The 22,373-nt window shown below is 39.8% G+C and overlaps 3 protein-coding genes across 8 annotated transcripts; all 3 read left to right on the forward strand.

Annotated features, from left to right (window-relative positions):
• The first annotated feature begins 638 nt into the window (after positions 1 to 638).
• On the forward strand, positions 639 to 7,424 carry upf3a (UPF3A regulator of nonsense mediated mRNA decay). Of its 4 annotated transcripts, none has more exons than XR_014623290.1 (11): positions 639 to 818; positions 1,852 to 1,958; positions 2,085 to 2,191; positions 2,406 to 2,504; positions 2,645 to 2,755; positions 2,862 to 2,917; positions 3,013 to 3,171; positions 3,282 to 3,415; positions 4,360 to 4,660; positions 5,281 to 5,349; positions 5,976 to 6,063. XR_014623290.1 is itself a non-coding variant. In XM_084362258.1 (10 exons), the coding sequence occupies exons 1-10, from the start codon at positions 678 to 680 to the stop codon at positions 6,162 to 6,164; spliced, it is 1,404 nt and encodes a 467-aa protein (XP_084218384.1). In that variant the 5' UTR covers positions 639 to 677; the 3' UTR covers positions 6,165 to 7,424. The 4 variants fall into 4 exon arrangements, 2 of the variants coding, with proteins under 2 accessions (XP_084218384.1, XP_084218385.1); XR_014623291.1 differs by having other exon boundaries at positions 4,360 to 4,648; XM_084362258.1 differs by lacking the exon at positions 5,281 to 5,349 and having other exon boundaries at positions 5,976 to 7,424.
• Positions 7,425 to 8,916: 1,492 nt separating this feature from the next.
• On the forward strand, positions 8,917 to 12,374 carry p2ry8 (P2Y receptor family member 8). The gene is made up of 3 exons (XM_084361739.1): positions 8,917 to 9,103; positions 10,111 to 10,430; positions 11,030 to 12,374. The coding sequence occupies exons 2-3, from the start codon at positions 10,138 to 10,140 to the stop codon at positions 11,805 to 11,807; spliced, it is 1,071 nt and encodes a 356-aa protein (XP_084217865.1). The 5' UTR covers positions 8,917 to 9,103; positions 10,111 to 10,137; the 3' UTR covers positions 11,808 to 12,374.
• A 248-nt stretch (positions 12,375 to 12,622) lies between these two features.
• asmtl (acetylserotonin O-methyltransferase-like) lies at positions 12,623 to 20,430 on the forward strand. 3 transcript variants are annotated; one of them, XM_084361341.1, is made up of 16 exons: positions 12,623 to 12,676; positions 13,410 to 13,526; positions 14,298 to 14,429; positions 14,523 to 14,570; positions 14,674 to 14,738; positions 14,838 to 14,902; positions 15,133 to 15,241; positions 16,730 to 17,090; positions 17,163 to 17,399; positions 18,200 to 18,362; positions 18,476 to 18,675; positions 18,782 to 18,914; positions 19,001 to 19,141; positions 19,260 to 19,382; positions 19,890 to 20,127; positions 20,212 to 20,430. In XM_084361341.1, the coding sequence occupies exons 2-15, from the start codon at positions 13,434 to 13,436 to the stop codon at positions 20,093 to 20,095; spliced, it is 2,076 nt and encodes a 691-aa protein (XP_084217467.1). In that variant the 5' UTR covers positions 12,623 to 12,676; positions 13,410 to 13,433; the 3' UTR covers positions 20,096 to 20,127; positions 20,212 to 20,430. The 3 variants fall into 3 exon arrangements, with proteins under 3 accessions (XP_084217467.1, XP_084217469.1, XP_084217468.1); XM_084361342.1 differs by lacking the exon at positions 12,623 to 12,676 and adding an exon at positions 12,748 to 12,806; XM_084361343.1 differs by lacking the exon at positions 19,890 to 20,127.
• Positions 20,431 to 22,373: the final 1,943 nt, after the last annotated feature.

The following is a 22,373-nucleotide window of genomic DNA, read 5'->3' on the forward strand; positions in this document are numbered from 1 at the left end:
CTGCATAATGAGTGATTTTACTTTTGGTACTTGATCATGACTAATAGCCTACGTTTGTAATTAACATAAGTGAAACTAGAATATATGCACAACTTCCCCTTGTAACAGAGTTTTTCCCCACTGCTTTAATGTTACCGGTAAAGTTCTGACTTCTTCTTCCAGAGGTTGTAAAGATAGATTGATCTTTGATTCAACTATGTAAGCATATTGGTAACAAATTAGGATAACCATTACTGATAAATGTAAATTCAGGGTTTAGTTAACACACAATGGAGTACTTTATAAACCACTTTTCAAGCAACTGTAAAGGTTTATAAACAATCCGTTAATAAATTGTTCATAGCCTAAAGCATTTCATCGTTTTTTACCAGTGTAAACTACAGTTTAATGAACTAACTCAAATTTCCCTCCTCTGCCCCAATAAAAGCCTGTTCATAGTCCCTAAGAGCATTATTATTTTTAAAAAAGTATTCAATTGAAAGTATTTCAATATAATTTGCAGCAACAATAAACTCGTGTTAATGTTCTCCTGTTTGTTTCACACCTGTGATAGAAAAAGTGGGTTGTGAGTTTCAGGAGAGCAACGCTGTCATTTTAAATCCCTCTACTCTCGCGATATTACCATACTCTCGCGAGTACGCCGCGACTTAGCACGGGCGAGAGGGAGATGGAGAGAAATGAGGTCTGAAAAGGACCAAATGACCGTGGGCAAGGAGAAAAGCGTCGTCGAGATACAGTTTCGAGACCTCCCGAGAGAGCAGGAAAACACTCCCGGTAACCCCAAGCAGAAAGAAGAGAAGAAAGAGGTTTTCACCAAGGTGCGTAGCCGAGCGTTTAGCGATGTGTTGCATTGTTTACGCTGTGTGGAAAACAGACATGGAGGAGGCGAGCAGGAGGAGGAGGAGGTGGGATCAGTTCAGCACCGCGGACAGCGACGAGGCGGAGGAAGGACTTTATTTACGCAGCTTCTTCCACCTGTCAGCTACACTTATGACCGCGTAGCAGATTAGGTTTCACATTTTCGACATTTATATTTAGTGTTAGGAGAAATGTCATAAACAAAAGACCCCACACTGTGTCCGAACCATGTTCATGCATCGTATGTGGTTTAAAGCACCTTCTCTCAACATGTTCAGCTCTGAAGCATTTCCCCAGCAGCTAAAGAGAGGCCAAGGTGACATATCTGAGCAATGCTGCTACTGACAGTGATATCCAATATTTATTACACTATAAATCTGAATTATTGTTTAGTGTATAACATATTTTTAATAAAAAGTATTGACGCGTGTTGGCTACATCTGCAGGCCGAAGTGATAAGAAACAGCCACGTCCCTTCATATTTTCCTTTAAGTATCTTTAATGTTAACAAATAAATAAATGATCTTGGTCAGGGAAGTGTAAGGAGTTAACATGGCACTCTTTAATATGTCTGTCTGTCAGATCTGGACTGGAAACAGCAACATCTCAAGAACAGAAGTTAAAAGCTGAATCATCCAACCAGCAAAAATGCAGATTTACGCGCCTCACCAACATGGTTCTTTCTGCTGAAGTGAAAAAACAATACATACCAGGGTTGATTGATACGTTCATGGCCTAAGGTAGAAGGAGATGAGTTATACAGCTCACGTTTCATTGACCTTGCAGTTCAACACTTAATTAGGTAGAAAGTAAATCATTTCTATGATATTCTCCACCACTGCTGGACCAAGTATGTAAATGTAGGAGGGGACTGTGTTGAAAAATAAATGTTAGGCTTTTGGAAATTGACTCCTTCTACCTTAGGCCATGAACAATCACCCCTTGTATTATATATACGTGTACCCTAAATGATATATAAATGATTGATTACAGGTGGTGCTTAGAAGGCTTCCACCTAGCCTGTCAAAGGACCAGCTGGAGGAACAGCTCAGTCCACTGCCATCCTATGACTACTTTGAGTTCTTTCCAGCGGATCAAAGGTAATCATGATAACCCTTATAACCATTCAAGAAGATAACTTGTATTTATGATAGGAAACTTGTTTTTTCCCTTGCATGACATTGTTTATGACTTCTCCCGTTTTCTCTTTCTCTCTCTTACCACAGTCTCTATCCACACCTGTTCTCCAGAGCATACATCAACTTTAAAAACCCTGAAGACATCTTGCTGTTTAGGGACCGATTTGATGGTTACGTCTTCATCGACAACAAGGGTAATTCTTGATTTTGTTTAATCTCGGTGAACGTGGGCAAACAGTGCGACCTATTCTGCCATATTAAAAGCAAACAAGAGCGTGTTTGTTTTGCAGATACACCGGCTAAATATTATGGACAGCGAGGTGGCTTTAGAGCTTTTGTTGCCACTGTTACTATCTGATAGCAGGTCTGTTAAATGATGAGCTGCCTTCTATTTCAATATTTACCCAGGCCAGGAGTATCCTGCAGTGGTAGAGTTCGCACCCTTCCAGAAAATCTCCAAGAAGAAGCTCAAAAAGAAAGATGCTAAAGCTGGGAGCATTGAAGAAGGTACTGAAACGCCAAATTTGAGCCATCAATAGACGTCATATTTAGCTGGTTAATATATTCTTGTGTATATAAGATTTGCATAAAATCATTATTTGGCATTTATTGATAATCAAACATATGCTGCCCGGAAACTCCCTCAGACCCAGAATATAAGCGGTTCCTGGAGAATTACTCCTGTGATGAGGAGAAGTCTATGGCCAACCCTGAGACTCTTCTGGGAGAGATAGAGGCTAAAACCAGAGAGCTCATAGGTACAGTACTATTTGCACTGATTCTTATTTTATCAAGACTCAGCTGTATTTTAGTAGCAGCTACTCTCAACATCTGATTACTCCTCTCCCATTTTTTTGGTTTCAGCCAAACGGACAACACCGCTGTTGGAGTACATCAAAAATAAGAAAATTGAGAAACAGGTAAGATGCTTAATTGGCAAGAAAATACATTTTCTTCCCCACAGATTTAAACGATGTAAAGAATGTTTTCTAACTTGTTACATCTTTCTTTACAGAGAATAAGAGAGGAGAAAAGAGAGGAGAGGAGAAGAAGAGAGCTTGAAAAGAAACGGCAGAGAGAAGAAGAGAAGAGGAAGCGACGAGAGGAAGAGAGGCGCAAACGAAAAGAGGCAGAGAAGCAGAAGAAATTATCTGATAAAGACATTAAAATTAAGGTAGTAGCTCATCACGAAAAACAGTTCCACATTATCATGTCTAATCTTGTTCTTTGGACGGTGTACCATATAATTATGGAGTCTGTTGCGTCTTATCTGCAATGTTGTAGCTCCTGAAGAAGAGTGACAGGGATGATGACATGGATTCAGACCGAATTAAGGACAAAAGTGACATTGGGGAGACAGACAGAGGCAAATGGGAGAAAGCTGGAGGACAAATGAAGTCAAAGGACTCCAAAGAAAAGTAAGGATTGTGAAATGATTCAATGTAGATAGGCAGCTTTCTGTCAGAGGGCGCTTTTAGATGGCTGTGAAACAAAATGGTATACTTTACATTCAGGCATACTGAGGGAATACAAACAAGTCTTTGGTCACTTTGAAGGTACAGTTTGTGAGAAAGGCGATTTTTGAGCCTCATTCCCAGGTCGTCAAACACTGATGCTTTGTGTTGGTCAAAAGCGTCAATACACAGTATGACAACCTGGGAATGAGATCTTCTGCCAATGTGGCTTGCTTTGACCTTTAAACAAGCACTCTATTTAACCTAACCCCCTCCTGTTTAATATTGGATTCTTTACCCGACTGTAAAGAAGACTGTGGAGCAACTGCGATAAAAGAATGATATCTACATTTATAACTGCAGCTTGACATCATAAAGTAAAGTGAAAAACACACAATGTTTTACGGAGGAGATCAGTAAAGCCTTCACTTATTTTCATACTGCCATGAGACATCAGTCCTGCATTTTTCAGTGTTAGCAGCTTTATTCCAAAAGGTTAGGGGTCCGGCAGTCAATGGGAGGGGTCTGTCCTGACTAATAGTAGGTGACATTTGCAGTGGACAGATACCACTCGTAAGTAAGGGTTCCCAATCTACCAATCTGAAAATGAATTTAATTTAATTTAATGTATAATTGGATGATCTGTGAGGCATGAACAAGTCATATCCTAACCACTAATAAAATAATAAAAGGCCCAACTCTTGTTCTGAATGAAAAAGGGAGAAAGCACCAACAGCTAAATTCAAAACAAAGCATAAGTTGGAATTTGCTCACTCACTAAATAATTCAGGTCAGGTCTTTTATTAAATGTGCTAACACTAAATATGTTTTGTAAACACAGGGAAAACGGTTTACTGTATGTCTGTGTTATGATGTTTTTGATGTGCAATCTCCACTCTGACCACTAGAGGTCAGCCTGAGAGTGACAAGGAGCAGAGAGAGCAGCATGGCCGCAGACAGAGGGACAAGGAGCACCGTGGCAAAGACGAAGAGAGGAAACGACAGCGAAACCACTATGAATTTGACAAGTTTATGCGCCGCAAAGATGAGACCAAATGGGGGAAAGGCTACTGTCAGGATCGAGCCAAGAAAGAGGGGCATCATCACGGATACTCCTACTGTCCTGACAGTGGAGACAAACTGGGCAAGGAAGACAGGGAGGACCTGGGTAACAGGAAGGAACGCCTCCGAAACAAGGTGAGCGAGAAGGTGAGCATGAGATGGGGGGCGGGTTGACAATTCATTGCTTTTTCTCTCATGATGTAGATGTGTAAGTGTGTTTCAAATTTTGGTTGGTGTCTGTTTTTTTTACAGGTGATTATCAGCTCAGAGAAATCAGGTTTCTTTTCTTTCAGAGTACTCATGTTGTGAAAATGAATTTTCTTCTCCTGAAGTCTTAATGCCAACTTGAAGAGAGCACTTCTGCATATAGAATAGAATAGAATAGAATAGAATAGAATAGGGTATTTAACTTTAGTTAATTGACAAAAACATGCAAAACAGGTGGATGTGAGGGCATAAATTGTTCCCTAAGACAAATGCATGTTCGTGTATCTGTGTTTGTCCTGTGAAAAAAACAATTCTTTGATGTTAGTGGCGATGGCTCACAGAACATCAGGAGTTGGGTTCACATTTAAACACAAAGGATTTAGTTTATTAAGTCAACGAGGTCATCAGTATTCTATTATTCTATATAATTATTTATTAATCAGTAACAGGTGTTCAGTAATAGGGATGGGAATTGATAAGATTTTATTGATACCAATGCCATTATCAATTCTGCTTATGGGTCCGATTCCCCTTTTGATTCCTGATCAATTTTTGTCAAGCTGGCTGTAGCCTGAGAGCGAGCTGTTGCAACAGTCTGTCGTCATCTATACCAACAACAAGGTAACAAGGTAATTTGTTTGTCATTATACAACACAGGGTTGCATAACATCATGAAAGTTTATAGTTCTTTTATGCTCCACAAGCATTAAATATATATACAGTGATTTATATATGTATATATATATATACCAATACATATATATATATAAACACATACACAAAAGCAATACATTACTTACTCATTAAAAGTCTAGTAAAAAAACCCAGCAAAAACAATCCTAATGCGATAACTGTGTCATAAGTTACAGGCTGCTGAGGTATTGACCTTATAAAAAGTGCTTTAATAGGCTTGTTTTATACTAAGCTGGATGTGACAGCTTGGACTAAACCAAATAAAATAAGACTATAATGTTGAAAAGTCTCTATTTTAACCGACTACATCTGTCTCTTTGTTCAGACCTCAGTCATAGTAGAAATGGCTAACAGACCTAAAGGGAGTTTTTTTTATTAATTTCCTGGGAGTGTCTCAGAGCTTCTCTGGACTTCATAACAGAGAGTTGGGTGTTTTCTACACCTGCAAGCCCAGTGCATGTTGGGATACACTTGAGGCCTGTGTGACTCATAAAAAGAATTAATATATACATTCAAATTGTGTGTGTCTCTCCCATGTCCCTGCTCTTATGTCTCCCTGCAGGACCGTCCAGCTATGCAGCTCTATCAGCCAGGCGCACGCAACAGGAAGCGCATGAGCTCTGCGGGCAAAGGCTACGACTGCATCCCTGTGGGCCACTCACCTGAACCCGGGACAGAGCACTGTTTTGAGGTCGTCACCATGGCAACGGGGCTGGAGAAGGGGTTTGAGAAAAGCAAAGATGAACTGTGAGCAGTCTGGACGATTATAGAAAGTACATATAAATTATTTGGCTTTTTAGCCTATGCTGATGGTGACAGGTTTGACTGGTTATCATTGAGATTTTAAAAATAACACACTCCATTGGGGGAGAAAGGCACTTCAGAAGCAGCAATCTTTTAGTAACTTTCATCTGCATTAGGTTTATTAAAATTCAGAGCTTTGAATGTTGGTCAAGGCCTTTGTTTTGCTGAAGCATGAACATTTTTAGCACGCACTAAACATTTAACTGTTTTACTGATTAGTATTTAAGAATCATCAGAGTATACCAAAAGGTTGAATGCTTGGAGTAGACCATGTGAAGAATATCGAGAACAGAGACAAACATTAGTTGTAACCTTCAGGATAGCACAACAGTTAACTAATTTTGTTTTTTACAGTAATTTGGTATATTACATGTACTGTTTGGTGCAAATGCACGGATTGATGTTGCATTGAATTTTGCAGTTGCTTCCTGCTAGCTACTTTTCAGTTTCCTCAAAGCTTTTTCACACGAAGCAGTGCAGTGTCATTCCTTTTGGTCATCGTGTGTCCCTGTTAGAGGCAGCTCACATTTGGTGTCCATCAATAACTTGCGAGTGCAACCTCATCATCTGAAACCGATCTTGTTACTCAGCCTTTATAGACTCCACTGGACCTGGATGTTTTTAGAAATCCTATAAAGTTTTTATCAAAACAAAATATAAGGTAAGTCAAACTTACAAACGATGGATGTAGAAAATGTAATAGATTAAATCATGTGTGTATTTCTGTGTGTAAAGGTGTGTGAATGAGAAGGGATAAGAGATATTATTGATGAAGAGTCAACATGTCAACATGTTTTACCGCTTTTCCCTATGTTCTATGTGTCTTATTACATGCAGTCCATCGTATTCTAGGTGTCATACAACAGAGACAATATTTTTTTGTGATCAAAGCTTTGTACATGATCACCCATGAGCCAAGAAGAACATACTCTCTACATTTCTATAAAGCATTTCCAAAAAGTAATATGTAAAGTTCAAAGATACGACACAGATAAATGGAATACATTTTCTATGCTGTGCGCATGGTTTTCTATTGATCCTGTCAACTAAATGTAACTGAGAAGACACAAATGTTGATGAAGTAATATAGTGTGTTTAACAAGCCTTATATTATTTTTGCACATGACCTAACATTTGTCTATCATACCTGTTTTATCATTTTTTTTCCTTTCAGTTGTGATAAAATAAAGCTCTTCAACCGTTATAACAGACTAAACTGTGTTTCAGTCATTGTGGAAGTGCCCTGACAGTTTGGGTGAGGCAGCCCTGCCCATAATGCAAATATTCAGCTGGCAGATATGAATCATTTACAGTTAGTAATGTATAGATGCGCAGCAGTATCACAGCATAGTGGGCGTAGACATGCCTAGCTGTTTCATTAGTGATACTGGAGATAGCTTTACCAAAGCTGACATAAAACGTAACCATTTTTCTTTCTAAATGTCAGTTGAGATCGTGGTCACATAAGGAAGATGGAATGTTGTAATTGTGGTTTGACACATTCCTTTGCTCAATGTTCTCCATTACCAGGGTCACAATAATCTCACAGAAAGTGTCTGCCACACTGTCACCCAGATAAAGCAGAACTGTCATAATCAACAGGAAGCCAGCAGCATAAGAACACATCCCGTGGATCTTGTGAGTGATGAGTTTAAATCTGGTGCTCTCACTTCACTTAAAAACACTTTCGAACAGAACCTGTGGGTGTTTGTTTATAGGACAGTGGCTACCTACTGATACCGCAAACCCTTCTTGTGGTGCCTTAAGAAATATTTAAAGATACCCTCCACACATGTACTTAGGCATACAAAAACATTTCTAATGTCTGAAATGGTTTTTGCAGATATAAAGTGTAATTACCACATTGAAATCCTTTAAATGGCACCTACTCCTTCTACCTCATTAGAAATTCCACAAGAATCAGAATCAGAAATACTTAAATAAATGAATAAATAAAATAAAATATATATTTTACTTCATGTATTTATTTATTTATTCATTATACTTTATATATAATACATGAATATGCAAATATTGTCATTTCACAAGTTTATCTGCTGGACACAAGATGTCTCTTACTTCACTGTAAAGTCCATCCTCAGTGTGTGTGCACTGGAGGCTTCGAGTTTCCACATCACACTTGAGTCTGCTGGATATTGATCCAGGCCTCCAAACTATTTGTGATGTCACAAATCATGCTTGTAGGCCCACCAACATTATTGAGCACAGTGGAAATCTACACTTTCAGCAATTAATGTTGAAAACCGCCTCCTTGTGTCAAACATACAACATTCTACAGAGTTGAAACAAACTGAAACATTCAACTGTAGGAAGAAGAAGAAAAACATTTTTGACTGGAGGACACATAGATCCGATATTATCTCAGCCCGCATACAGAATAAGGATTGTTTTTCTTCTCTATTTGCATACATTTCACAGGAATTTCTTTTTAACACCCACTTGTGTTTTTCCCTTTTCCATCACAGCAGTGATAGGAACAACAGTAAGCAAGAGTGAAAGTGACACCCTTTGATACGTTACATACGTAACATAACAGAATGGTTTTGTCAGTTTCCTATAAGCACTTCGTAGTGTGCAGTCCTCCCATGTGTACAGATAATTCATGAATTTCATCATGATAAGTAAATGTCTTTGTTCCCCATGCTGTTCTCTTGATGTATTTCTAAAGAGTCATTCTCCAAGACCGCCTCTAAAGCGTGGCTTTTACTACAGTTGGTAGAATGAAATATGTCACATGATCCATTTCCTCTCCCTCTCTATCTGTGGTAGAGTGACAAGTTCAGACCCCCGTCACAATATCTACACCTCCATCTGCAACTGCCTTCCTACCTGCCTGCCACGTCTTGTCTGCCTGTTTCCATATAGGTGAGTGTTAAACTGACTTTTATCAGGGGAATTGTTCATTATATTTTCATGATTTGACATTTTTGAGATTGAAACCAAACTGCACCACGTGTCAGTTGTATTATACAGCATTTTTTCTTGTATTATTTCTGTGTACTTTTAAGTTCTCAGTAAAAGGACTCTGGTCAACATTTGCTATTTTTAGTAGGTTTTCAGTAAGTTAATAACATTATTCAAAAGAGGATACAGCTGCATATGACATTGAAAGTGTAAATGTAAAATATATATATACACTTTCTATCATATCATACATTTATCATACATATCATATATCATATATCATATATATATATATATATATATATATATATATAAACATATAATGCCACATCTTGGGTTTTTCATTATTGCAACACAGTGTGTTTCTCGGGTTGTTTCTCAGGTGTTACCACATTGTATAACTATAACAAAATAGTTTTAAAAATTACAACGGCTCAACAATGTGTTTCTGTTGATTACATCTCCGTTTGGTTTGTGGTAACCCCCCTACCCACCCCCACTACCACCATGTGCACCACATATTATAGAAAGTGTTCGTATTTCCTGCCCTTACTGTGGTGTTAACTACCTAATATTCGATTGGGTCTCACCTCCCTCTTTAAGCCTGTTATAACATAATGGCTGACAGTTGTGATACTACCCCCTAAACATTTTTGCATGTGTCAATTGTGAGCTCCCCAGCGGCAGTTGGCATGCTTCACCGCAAATCAAGCATGTCCTTTTCCTGTGCGAAAACTCCACCCAGCACATGTGCCACTTGCACGCTAACAACAACACGGTCTAGATATGAATGCTACTGTATCTGTTTCACACCTTGAGATCAATCAGTTTTGCAGCCAAAGAGGAGAAATTACACCTAGTGACATGCATCACTTTGCTCATCATGTTGCTTCTTTCCCAGAAGTATTTTCTGAGAAAAATGAACTCTACCACATCCTCACAAGTCTTTGTCAAACTCTGGCACACAGGTGGTGAGAGGCCATTCTGATCTGATCATGACGGGGAATTCCAGCATCCCCAAACTAGACAACGCCACCCTGTCCCTGTTTAAGAATACAAACACCAGTGTTGCCATCTCTGTCATCTACATGTTCGTCACTGCCATTAACCTGGTAGGAAATGGCCTCTCCCTGTGGATCCTCATCTTCCGTACCTCCCCCAAGTCTGCCTCCATCATCTTCATGATTAATCTCACCTTCACCGACTTGGCCCTTGGCATTGCCCTGCCCTTTCAGATCGCCTACCAGCTCCAAGGGTATGACTGGAGACTGGGACCCAAGATGTGCAGGTATTCCTTATGATTGCAGTGTATTGTTAAAGTATTGATACGGAGAAATCCACATACATTTGAAAGGACATTCTTCAACTTGTTTACCTTGTGATTGTCAGGCAAAACATTATTTTCACAGCTACTCAGTGGACGTCCACAGTCCATCAGTTAGAATATTTTGACATTTTGATAAATACACTTTGCTTTCATGCAGAGAGTTAGATGAGAAGTTTAATACCACTCTTGTCATATCTGTTTGTTCATTATGAAGTGACAGCCGGCAGCCATTTAGCCTAGCTTAGCATAGCATAGAGATTCTAAACGGGTGGAAACAGCTAGCCTTGCTCTATCCAAAAGTTACAAAATCTGCCAATAAGCACCTTTAAAGCTCACTAATTAATCTGTACAAAAACTTTAGATTAATAGTGACAACAAAGATGGGCTACTTAAGGGTTATGTGTCTTACTTGATTTTGCAGATTCTCCAGTGGTTGGCTGCTAACCTCATGGTGGCAACAAATAATTCACTGCCCTTGGCAAATGAAAAGTTTGTTACGTAACCCCCCATAAAACCAGCGATGGTCCTTTTAACACTTTGGTTTTTGTCTCTATCAATAGTTCCCTGACCCTCATCTTCTACACCAATATGTACTGCTCCATCCTGACCATGATGGCCATCGGAATCGACCGCTACCTTGGCATCGTCAGGCCCATGATGTTCAGGCAGATCAGGAGGAAGAAGTCCATCGCAGTCATAAGCTGCATCCTCATGTGGGCTGTGGTCCTGTGCGTTCTGTACCCACTGATGACCACAGACCTGACCTTTGAGTTCCCTGAACTCGGGATTACCACATGCTTTGACATGCTGAAGAGAGACATGCTCCCGTCCACGGCAGCCTGGGCAGCCTTTCTCTTCAGCATGGTGTTCATCCTCTTCCTCTTCCCTTTCTGTGTCACGACGTTCTGCTATGTCAGTGTCATCCGCCAACTAGCCAAAGATTACAAATCAACCCAGAAAAACAGAGCAATACGTCTGGCTGTCATTGTTCTCCTAGTCTTCACTCTTTGCTTTGCCCCCAACAACATCCTCCTGTTGGCTCACTCAGTGCTGAGACTCTTCTATAAGAAGTCCATTTACATGGCCTACAAACTGTCTCTCTGTTTCAGCTGCCTCAATAGCTGCATCGATCCATTCATTTACTACTTTGGTTCCAAGGAATTCAGACAAAAGCTGAGGCAGATGGTGAATCTGCATAGCCTGAGTAGTGGGGACTCAATGAAGATGGAGCATAAAGAGAGTGTGTACTCGGCACATTGCACTTTCGAAGGTCAAGAGAGACAACACAGCAAGGTGTATTTGATGCCAGGCACATCACAGCATAGAGACAAAGAATGAGAGAAATTGAGGAAGAAAAAGTAGACATGTGAGAAAGGAAGTGATTGATAGTGTAAGAGTGAGTGACATGGGCTGGTCTTGTGTGCGTCAAACTCTTTCATCACCTTTTCCTGGGTGTGATTTCAGAACCATTTTACTTCTTATTTTTATGTGCACCGAGCTGATGAACATGGATGGCAGATGAATGTCTTTGCTAACTTAGTCATTATTCCTGCATTACCCTATGTGTTATTTCATGGAATGAAAAAAAAACAAACATTAATTTTGTATTTTAGTATCTGCCACGAGTATCAAAATATAACAAAAGATGTAGCATGCACGAGTGTCAATAAAATGTGAATTAAACATGTATTTTATGAAGGCCTTCTCTGCCTGAACATAGCTGACTTTGTAACATTTATAACATATTCTCTGTTCATGTTTCTGTACATTGTTGTCCTGTTTTTAACTATGAATTGATATAGATGACCTTGTGACCTTTTTAACTTATGAAACTTTCAATCTCCTCCTATTGTTATTTTTATTTTCTGTTTTCTTTGTCTACAAAATAAATGTTTATTCATTGTATTATTATTATTATTATTATTATTAATATTATTATTATCATCATCATCATCATTATCATCATCCTCATTATTATTATTATTATTGTTATTATTATTATCATAATCCTCACTATTATTATTATTATTATCATCATCATCATAATTATTATCATTATTATAGTACTAGTAGTAGTTGTTGCACATTGAAACTTGCATACGTCTCTCGTGTGGCGCCGCCCACGTAGTGTAACGTCATCACGTAAGCGTCGTCACGTTGGTTGTCGTAGCAAGCAGCCATCACTGCCAGTTTCCCTACTTGAGCAGGTAAGTCATATACCGACGTTATATATCTTGTATAAAGTAATGCGCAGACATTGAAACGTGCTTTTTAAATGACTGTGTCTATTCAACCGTGTCCATTTTTGGAGGCTGAACTCGCGAACTAAATATTACAGTACGTGTCGTTCACTTGCAGTCGAAGGAGCTTTTTCTTGAAGCAAAGAAACTAGAATCAACAAACCAACCTATACTAGCTGATAGATAACAGTAAGGTAACATAGTCAGGGCAGCAGAGTGGTGAACCATCTATGTCGCATGTTCTGTTATAAGGTTATATGTTCACCTACGTTGGTTAACTTTTGACTCTTGCTTCAGAGAAGCCTCATATTGATTGTGTAGGCACAGTAAATATGCTACACTAGCATAAAACAGTTATTCAGGAAAGCTGTGACTTAAAGAAATGGCTTCCTTCATGCATGAAGTTACTCACAGTGAGGGGAAATACTGACAGCTGCTCATTCACTTTATTTTTTAATGCATTATTCAGTAATGTATGTATGAGACGTATTGGACTGGGGCTGCAACTCACTACTTTAATGATTAACTGTTTAGCTTACGTCAGTTGACCCATTAAACGGTCAGCTAATTGTTTTAGCTCTTTATGGACCGGTCCCCACTGACTGTGTATGAACAGCTGCAGTCATCTGATTCCGTATTGCTGCAACCTTTACATAAAGTGGGACACATCTGTAATGTTTAACTCTGTTCATCACTTTAGGGGCAGTTCGTTGAGAAGGCCGCCATGGTGCTGAACCCGGTCATTTCCAAGCTTGCCGGTAAACTGGTCGTGCTGGCAAGTGCTTCTCCAAGAAGACTGGAGATCCTCCGCAATGCAGTATGTTTGCTATAGTCAAACTCATTGGAACTGAATATATATCACGACAGCTGCACATTTTGTTTGATTGTGAACTCATACAATTGTACTTTTTGAGTTGAGCTGGAACAAGATGTCTCTTTTCAGGACTATGACTCTGCTGTCAGGACTAATCTTGACTCCAGCAGTTAGAGAGTTAACAAGCTTTCATGTGAACGTATGCATCAAACAAAAACCAAACAAAGTTATTGACTTATATATACAAAATATTAGTAAATCAATACATTTAGGTGTAACTGTAAATGTTTCACGATCCAATCAGTATATCAGTCAAGCTCAACAAAGCTGAAAACTTTGGTCTGAATGGATAATACATGACACACACTTGTCACATCTCTAACTTTGCCTTATCTGATGATTATGGTGTCAGTGACAATCCGCATAATGATAATGAGTATTTTTTATTATGACTGAACTGATAAATCAGACGGGCTGATACATTATCCAATACCAACTTATTGCAGATACGTAAATCTGTAACAAGAGTATGTGTTGTAGGTAATTCATAAAACAGTGCTGCCATCCACCAGAGAGTATTATATTATATGTAGTATATAAGTTTGTAATTCAACTGTGAAATATTCCACTCAAGTACATATTTTGGTCACGGTCCTTTAGAAAACATTTGTTTATATTGTGCACTCACGTAAAATGATTCAAATATTGATATCAACTTAAAAAATAATGAATGGTTTGGACTATAATTCTGCTTATCTCCCCTATACATTTCAGGGCTTAAGGTTTGAGGTGGTACCATCCTGGTTCAAAGAAACTCTTGACAAGGGGCTTTTCAAAGCACCTCATGAGTATGCTGTTGAGACAGCCAAACAGAAGGCCCTGGAGGTGGCCAGGAGGATGCTTTTTGTGAGTTAAGCTCCTTTCTGTGTGACAGTAAACAGTAAATATTATCTTGTTCAGTTACATGCTGATAATTTATTGTGTATTAATTTGCTTTAGAAACACTTGAAGACTCCAAACATGGTAATCGGAGCAGACACAATTGTGGTAAGAGTAAGAAGGGATTACAGTTTTGTATATGCTTACTCTCTGCAATAAAAGTTGCATGTTGTATATTGTTTAATTTGCCCATTGTTTTTAATTTCCACAGACTGTAGATGGCATGATTCTGGAGAAGCCAGTGGACAAACATGATGCCTACAGGATGCTGTCAAAGTCAGTCTCACGTCATACATCCTGTCTGAGTTAACTTTACAACAGGAAATGGACAAGATCTTGTTTACAAGTTCTCTCTTCTTGGTCTTTCTCTTCCAGATTGAGTGGCAAAGAGCACAGTGTCTTCACTGGTGTAGCTGTAATCCTCTGCCACGAGAAAGAAAGTAAGTCACGACTAAATAATAATTGTTTTCTGTAGAAATGTGTTGAAGAAACACGTATTAGAAAAGTTCAGCCCTTTGCGGCTTCTTTTGTTTTTCTAAAATGTCCAGGAAGAATATCTGTATGGAAAAGCTAATAATGAAAGATTTCATACCAGTTTCCTAAAAGTACTGTTCGCAAGAGGGCTTTACTGGCCAAATGTGATTCATTTATTAACCTCCCTGCCCCCCAGATGAAGAAGTGGACTACCAGTCATTTGAATTCTACGAAGAAACAAAGGTCAAGTTTGCTGATCTCTCAGAAAGTATGCTATGGGAGTACATCAATAGTGGTGAACCCATGTGAGTATGAACATTTGAACTTCCACGCGTGTAAAATCTATTGATTTGCCCTGGTGAAGTAACCGAACCAAGCATTTGATCAGTGGAGGTCATTAAGTGAATGCAAGCCTCATGAACCTTTCGTTTTTTTGGACTTTGATGCCTGAGCTTTTTTTTTTTTCCTGCTGTGTTTGCCTTGTCCTATTTGATAGAGATGTGTCAACAAGAAATACAATCTCGACTTGGGCCAGAGAGAATGTATCTTTTCACTTATGTATCTTTGATTGAAACTTACTTTGAAGAAGTACTACTTCACTGTATTGCTCAGTGTATACGTTATGGTTTAAGAGGCCATATCATGCTCATTTTCAGGTTCATACTTTAATTTGAGGTGTCTAAAAGATGAGTTTTACATGCTTTATTTGTTCAAAAAACACATCAGTGTTGTCAGTTCTGACAGTTTTTTTGTTCCCTGGGAATCACGAGAATCAACTAGAACTTCTACCATGAATATCACCACAGTAAACACTTCTAAACGTAAAACCTTACCACCCCACAGCAGGAGTCTGATCCATATAAGCCTCAGCCTCACTGTCGAGTGGTCATTTACGTCACAGCTTTATAATATGAGCAAGCTAGCTGCTGGGAGCTAACTTAAGTTACCAAGCAAATTAATTCATCCAGCACCCTTTTCATATCTACATGCAGCAGTCAACAACACACATTCACACTCACCAGCAGGCTAATGTATAACAACGAAGCTAACGTGCAGCAGTAACGTTATAAACTTAGACAAAAAACAACATGAAAAAACAGTTACCAGCATATAACTACCTCTCGTTATTTAGTTGGCTTCAGATGAGTTTTGATGTTCACATAGTTTGGCTTCATTGTTCCTCAATATTACAGCACGAGTCCAACATCACTCCAGGATGTGGTAAGAGATGTCACAATGGATGTGCAAGATGCTAACACAAAGTTTAACAGGCTAATCTACAAAGTAAATGGTAAAACAAGATAAAAAAAAATAATTTGTTCGTATCGTTTCTATCCGACCTTGAGCTTGTATAGTTACCAGCCCTTGTTGATAATGCAGTCCGGAGTTAAATGCACACATTTGTTGCGGTGACATCTCTGCAACTTTTAGATCTAAAAATAAAGTTAATCCACTGAGCCTTGAAATCCTCATATGGTGGGATTAGATGAAGACTTTTGTGTTGGTTCTTGCAACCAACAACGGAAATGTTGCTGTGCTTTGATAGTACAGTCCACATCTTCAATAGGTTACAGTAGGGCGGGCGGTCTAGCTGGTGCTGTGTTACATAGTGACAAGTTACTGAGGAAAAGGCTTGACCACAAAGGAGGAATTTCCCTTTGCGTGGACTTTGTTCTTTGTAACTTGGCGTTCGCATGCACCAAAAAGTTATATGAAAAACTAAAGGACAGGGGAAAAACCCAAAAGCGTAACATGGCCTCCCTCAATGAGATATTTGTATCTGTTTGTGTCAGGGACAAGGCTGGTGGCTATGGTATTCAGGCTCTCGGTGGCATGCTGGTGGAATACGTCCATGGAGACTTCCTCAACGTTGTGGGTTTCCCCCTCAACCACTTCTGCAAACAGCTGGACCTTATTTACAACCGCTGCACTTCCTCCTCGGACGAAGAAAGTTTGTCTGTCTGCCTGAGCCAGAACAGCAGTCACACTCCCACAATACTCACTCAGCCCCCACCTAACCTGTCGACCCAGTCTAGCCACAATCCCACCTCTTCAGCCAAACACAACCTCTCCTCCGGTTCCGGACCAAACGGCCCATCTGCCAGTCAAACACACCATACCCAGAACAGCCCTACAGCCAGTCCTGGCCATAAGGTTAGCTTTTCTCACCCTGCTAGCACAATCCCCCTTTTGTCATGATTCATTAGTAACAATTTCCCCTTGTAGGTGAAAAGGAATGGCAGCGAAAGTGAAGTGAGTCAGAGTTCCTGGATGTTGGTCAACAGCTTGTCGAAACATACAGACACGAGAGAGGCCCAAGACTCTGAGAATACAACACTGCCACATGTGACCAGCGGGGGGCAGGTGATTGAGCTCAATGTGACAGAGCAAGAGGACAGTGAGCCGAAAAAAGAGGACTTGCAGCGAATCACTGAGCTGATGGATGGATTCAAAGCCTCAAAGGTAATTAGAGATAAACTATGCATTGTATTGTTAAAGCTCTTTGGGATATCATATTGAAATATAACCTTTAATGAATTTCTGAACTTTTGGGTAATTCACTTAAAGGTTGGGTGAGCAATTAGTTGATTATTGGTTCTCACTCCCAGGTTATCAATTACCAACGTTTTGGGTTGTTACTTTTGTTGTGACTCGGACCAACCCAAAACGTCTGAATATGAAGACTTGGACATGAGACTCAACAATAAACTATCTTTCTCTAGAATGGCTCACCCAAACTTTTAATCACTTTCTTGTTGAGAGTTAGATTCGAAAATTGATACCACTCACATATACAGTAAGTACATTTGATATGAAGCTACAGCCACATGTCGTCAGCCTAGAAACAGCTACCCTGGCTCTTTCCAAAGTTAAATAAATCACCTCTTAAGATCAATAATTAACATGGTTTTGTGTCAAAACGACAAGTTGCGGTTTTACGGGGGGTTTATGAGCAGGAATATTTATTTTGCGGGTGTCGTAACTTGGAAACTCAGATGGTTGCACGGCAACTTCAAGGTGACCAAAAGACTCAAAAAAAATGTGGTAATTAGTGAGCTGCTGGTTCATATTGAACTAACCCTAAAAATAAATAAAAACATTCCTTAAATACTTAAAACAATAATCTATTCTGTTGAATAATGTACCAGATAGAGTGCTGGTATGGAACTACACACAGAGGAATTAAGATTTTTCATTTAATTACATTTTTTATTTAATTCAATTGCTTCTGTGTCCATTTTTCCTTTCCCAAAATGTTTCAGGCACTCTTTACCTCATCCAAGATGGGTGTGTTTGACCTGCTACAGAGCCGACCAGGGCTGGATGCAGCACAGGTGGCCCAGGAGATCAAAGCCTCTGTGAAGGGGACTGAATGCCTGCTGGAAGCCTGTGTATCTCTGGGACTGTTGAAGAGCAAAGGAAGAAGTTAGCCAGAATTCCTCTATTTCCATTATACTTTTTCATACCATTAAGAGGTAGAATTTATAACTTAGTTTAAAATGAACCTAACTCATGTTTCATGATGTGTCTACTCCCAGCATGCCAGAACCTGGTGTACGAGAACACACATCTGGCCACGCGTTTTCTTCTATCAGATGCTCCTCTCTCGCTGCAAGGCTACATCCGGCATTGCAACGACACAGTGTGGCCTCTTTTCTCCCACCTGGAGAGTGCTGTGCAGGATGGAACCAACCAGCGCGAGAAGGTCTTTGGCAAGAAATCTCAAGATGTGTTTCAGGTGATTATCAGCCTCAGATGGATAAAAGGTGGGGGGGAAAAAACATTTGGAAAATTTTTACAGTTCCTTTTCTTTGTTCCTTTCTGTCACTTGTTTCTATTTAAAGGATACTTACTACAACAGTAAAGAAGTCAAACTGAGATTCATGAATGCCATGCATGGTATCGCTAAAGTCACAGGGAAGGCTGTAGCAACAGCCTTTGACCTCTCCAGATTTAAAACTGCCTGCGATGTTGGAGGTAAGGAGAGAACTAAAAGGTGTAAAATTGTGTTCTTGATGAATAAACTATTTTTTACATATCATCTTTTTATTTTTTTTTCCCAGGATGCACTGGTGCCATGGCCTATGAGTTTACTAAAGCCCATCCTAAGCTGTCTGTTACAGTGTTTGACTTGCCAGCTGTTGTTGAGATGAGTGAACATTTTCATCCTCTGCGCACAGACAACAGGGTGTCATTCGTAGCAGGTCAGTTTGTTTATCTGCATCAGAATACAATCTTGATGTCGATGTTTAATGACAAAGGTGGAAAATGCAGATACATTTGTGACCACCACTCATGGCTCTGTCCTCTCTGTATGAACAGGGGACTTTTTTAAAGATGAGTTGCCCAAAGCAGACTTGTACATCCTGGCAAGAATTCTGCATGACTGGCCTGATGAGAAAGTGCATCTTCTGCTGAGTAAAATCGCGGATGCATGCGCACCAGGTAAATTCTTAAAGCTATCTCAGCCTTTTTGTTTTTAATACATGTTTTTAATACATGTTTTTATACGAAGTAATGCTAAGGTATTTCAAGTATAAACTTCAATTCTGCAGCTTTTTATTCATACAGGCAAACTGTAGCAACTGATTTCTTCGATAAGTAACCAACTTCGGGGAAAATCATGTGTGAAATCTGCCCTTTGTCTAGTTGCAATGACAATCTGCTGCTCTTGGCCTAAGTGAAAACCGCTTCTGTAACAAGTTATTGTCAGTGTTCAGCTGATGGAAAAGATAAAAATGATAACGCTGTTGTGACAAAGAAAACAACAGTTTCTAAGAACCTCAAAGCCAAACCAAAATACCAGCTTGATGGTATATTTGTTTCCATCCTTGCTCTTCTTGACCTATTCTTTGCCGAGAGCAAAGCAATGCAAGGGGACAAACCCACCACTATTCTTCTGGTAAAGTTGTACATCTGCATAAACATCATGCACTTGCACCATTGTGCCAGGCTGTGGAGTCCTGCTCAGTGAGATCTTCCTGGATGAAGAGAGAAGGGGCCCGAGTCGTGGGCTGCTCCAGGCCCTTAGCATGAGCGAAGGGAAACAGAGGAGCGCCACAGAATACAGTCAGCTTTTGAAGAGTCATGGCTTCATAACAGCACATGTCAGACATACAGCCAACCTCCTGGACGCTATGCTCTGCATCAAAGCATGACTGACAACGCCCTCAACAATGCTACATAGAAGGTCTTGTGATATACTGTATACTGCAGGTAACCTTTCCTTTCCTACACACTAAAGTTTTAAACAATATCTTTTGTTGGGCTCTAGGATGTGCAGTGCTCATAGCTGAGACCATGTTGGATGGACAGACACCCTACTCTGCTCTGCAATCTCTGAACATGCTTGCCCAGACTGATGGGACTGAGAGGACAGAGAGCCAGTATGCAGACTTGCTGAGCAAACATGGATTTCGGGAGACGCGTGTGGTTCACACTCGGAACTTCCTTGATGCCTTTATTGCCATTAAAATGTAACTTGTCAATCATGCACATGAATCCTCATGTTTTTCATTCTTTATGACGGATGGTATTTGTTCCGATTTTGGCCTTTTGAGCAGGATCGGATTATTACTACAGTTTCATCAGGTGTGAGCTGCAAGTGAAGTTGGAGCTCATTTGAACTATTTTATGTCATGTGCAAGTGGAAAACACATCTTTTCCAACATGCTGCAGGAATGATGCACACCTGGTGTTGCATGCAAATATGCACAGTAGATCAACAGTGTAACAGTGGAACAAATAGGGTTCAACCGTTTTGATTGTTCTGCGGTGTGAAGCTGTGTGAAAGCCTGAGAAAGTGTATTGATAAGCAATCTAACATCAGCAGCATCCTGCTTGTGGTGCGGCTGCTAACGCAGTATGCTTTGTTTGCTGTTGTATTAGAGATTAACCTTTATAGTGCAGGACGTCCTGTATTTAGGCATATATTTTTTTACTATAGGAAAAAAAATCCATCTGTGGTTGCTTGGTGTGTTTCCAAAAACACTCACGTTGTGGTCAGCTGAATGACGTGTGTGGCTGGAAAGTGCATCCCTCCTCTTAAACACTCTGAAGTGTCATGTTGTGATGATGCAATCTGGATGCAATGGGAGAAATATGATTAAAGAAGAAATAATAAAATCCAATCAGCGTTATAGATGTCATTTTTCTACACCATCTCCCCAGTGGACATGACTTCACATTTACTTCAACTTTATAGGAGGCTGGAGTAATATTGCCAGTGATGAGGGTGGCTGAGCTTTCTCCAGTGGGGCCCTGTCAAGCATACACTGAGGAATGGGTGGAGCCTTTGTCTTGATCTCACATGATGGCTTCAGTATATTTTGCGAAGTTGACCCTCATTCTCCCACCCCTAAAAACTCTGCAAGTGTTATTTAGGCATTGGTGTAGGTCCTCCCTAAAAGACAGGGCATTTATGCGTTGGTAATGCTGGTGCCAAGTCAGCTGCAACAGGCGCTCAGTTTGGGGTACCACACAGCTCGGTGCTGGGTCCAGTCCTCCAGTCCATTTTTACGTACCTTCACACAACTTGAAGATGCAAGATGCACACAAGGTGATGAGGCAGAAATATTGTTCGCAGATCAGATTAACACTTTCCAATAAAGACACAAAACTGAATAGTAACTGAGGAGCATTTCATTTATGTTTTATAACATTTTTTTTACTCATTTGTTTTGTTTGCTTGTTTTTGTGGCTCTTAGTTCATTTTATTCTCTTTGTGTTTTATAAATGTGTTATGTTTTTTATCGTAAAGCACTATGCAAATGTGTTTTGAAAGGTGCTACATGAAGTTTATTATTTGTTATTAACCTTCCCCTGCCAACCAAAGTGGTTTTGCTTGCAGTTTAAGTCACTATATCCAGTGGAAAAATCCATCAAAGCACTATTATACACATACAGTATTATCGCCCCATGTGGTCTGTTTGACCATAATTGCCCTATTTTTTGCACAGAATGATCAAACTGTCTACTTATCCTCTGACGTTAATCTATCCCTAATTAAAGCTGCAGAGAAACAGTAGATGCAGCTCACTTCAGAAGTGATATTTGATACTCTGGGAATGTAACCCAAATATTTATTTTGAGGTTGAAAGAATTGATCAGTGCTTCCGTCCCCTGCTGTGTCAGTAAACCTCCTCAAGATGGCATCACAAACCTGCAGATCTCTCCAGAAAACTCAGAGAAGGAGAGAGTCGCCTGCTTTGTTGAACTGTCTAAATTCTTCCCAGTGGCAGCTGGATGTGTGCTACAGAGACTGTTTGAACATTAAGTGACAGTGAGCAATCAGAATTACCAACCCTGGGAATTAATATGTGGGTGGGATAGTCTGTTAATGCATTGAAACACATGACAGCAACCTTAAATTCCTCTTTGACTTCAGCTTTGAGGCAGCGGCTAAAAAAGACAAGCAGCTGATAGGAATGCGGGAAT

This window comes from Pagrus pagrus (genome assembly GCF_965226575.1).
Source record: "Pagrus pagrus genome assembly, chromosome: 9".
NCBI lineage: Eukaryota > Metazoa > Chordata > Actinopteri > Spariformes > Sparidae > Pagrus > Pagrus pagrus.

Coding starts and splice junctions, on each gene's coding strand:
- upf3a (XM_084362258.1), top strand. CDS start 678: ATGAGGTCTGAAAAGGACCAAATGACCGTGGGCAAGGAGAAAAGCGTC. Junction 2,192..2,405: donor CGTCTTCATCGACAACAAGG/GTAATTCTTGAT, acceptor ATATTTACCCAG/GCCAGGAGTATCCTGCAGTG. Junction 2,505..2,644: donor AGCTGGGAGCATTGAAGAAG/GTACTGAAACGC, acceptor AAACTCCCTCAG/ACCCAGAATATAAGCGGTTC.
- p2ry8 (XM_084361739.1), top strand. CDS start 10,138: ATGACGGGGAATTCCAGCATCCCCAAACTAGACAACGCCACCCTGTCC. Junction 10,431..11,029: donor CTGGGACCCAAGATGTGCAG/GTATTCCTTATG, acceptor CTCTATCAATAG/TTCCCTGACCCTCATCTTCT.
- asmtl (XM_084361341.1), top strand. CDS start 13,434: ATGGTGCTGAACCCGGTCATTTCCAAGCTTGCCGGTAAACTGGTCGTG. Junction 14,739..14,837: donor GCCTACAGGATGCTGTCAAA/GTCAGTCTCACG, acceptor TTTCTCTTCCAG/ATTGAGTGGCAAAGAGCACA. Junction 14,903..15,132: donor CCTCTGCCACGAGAAAGAAA/GTAAGTCACGAC, acceptor CCTGCCCCCCAG/ATGAAGAAGTGGACTACCAG.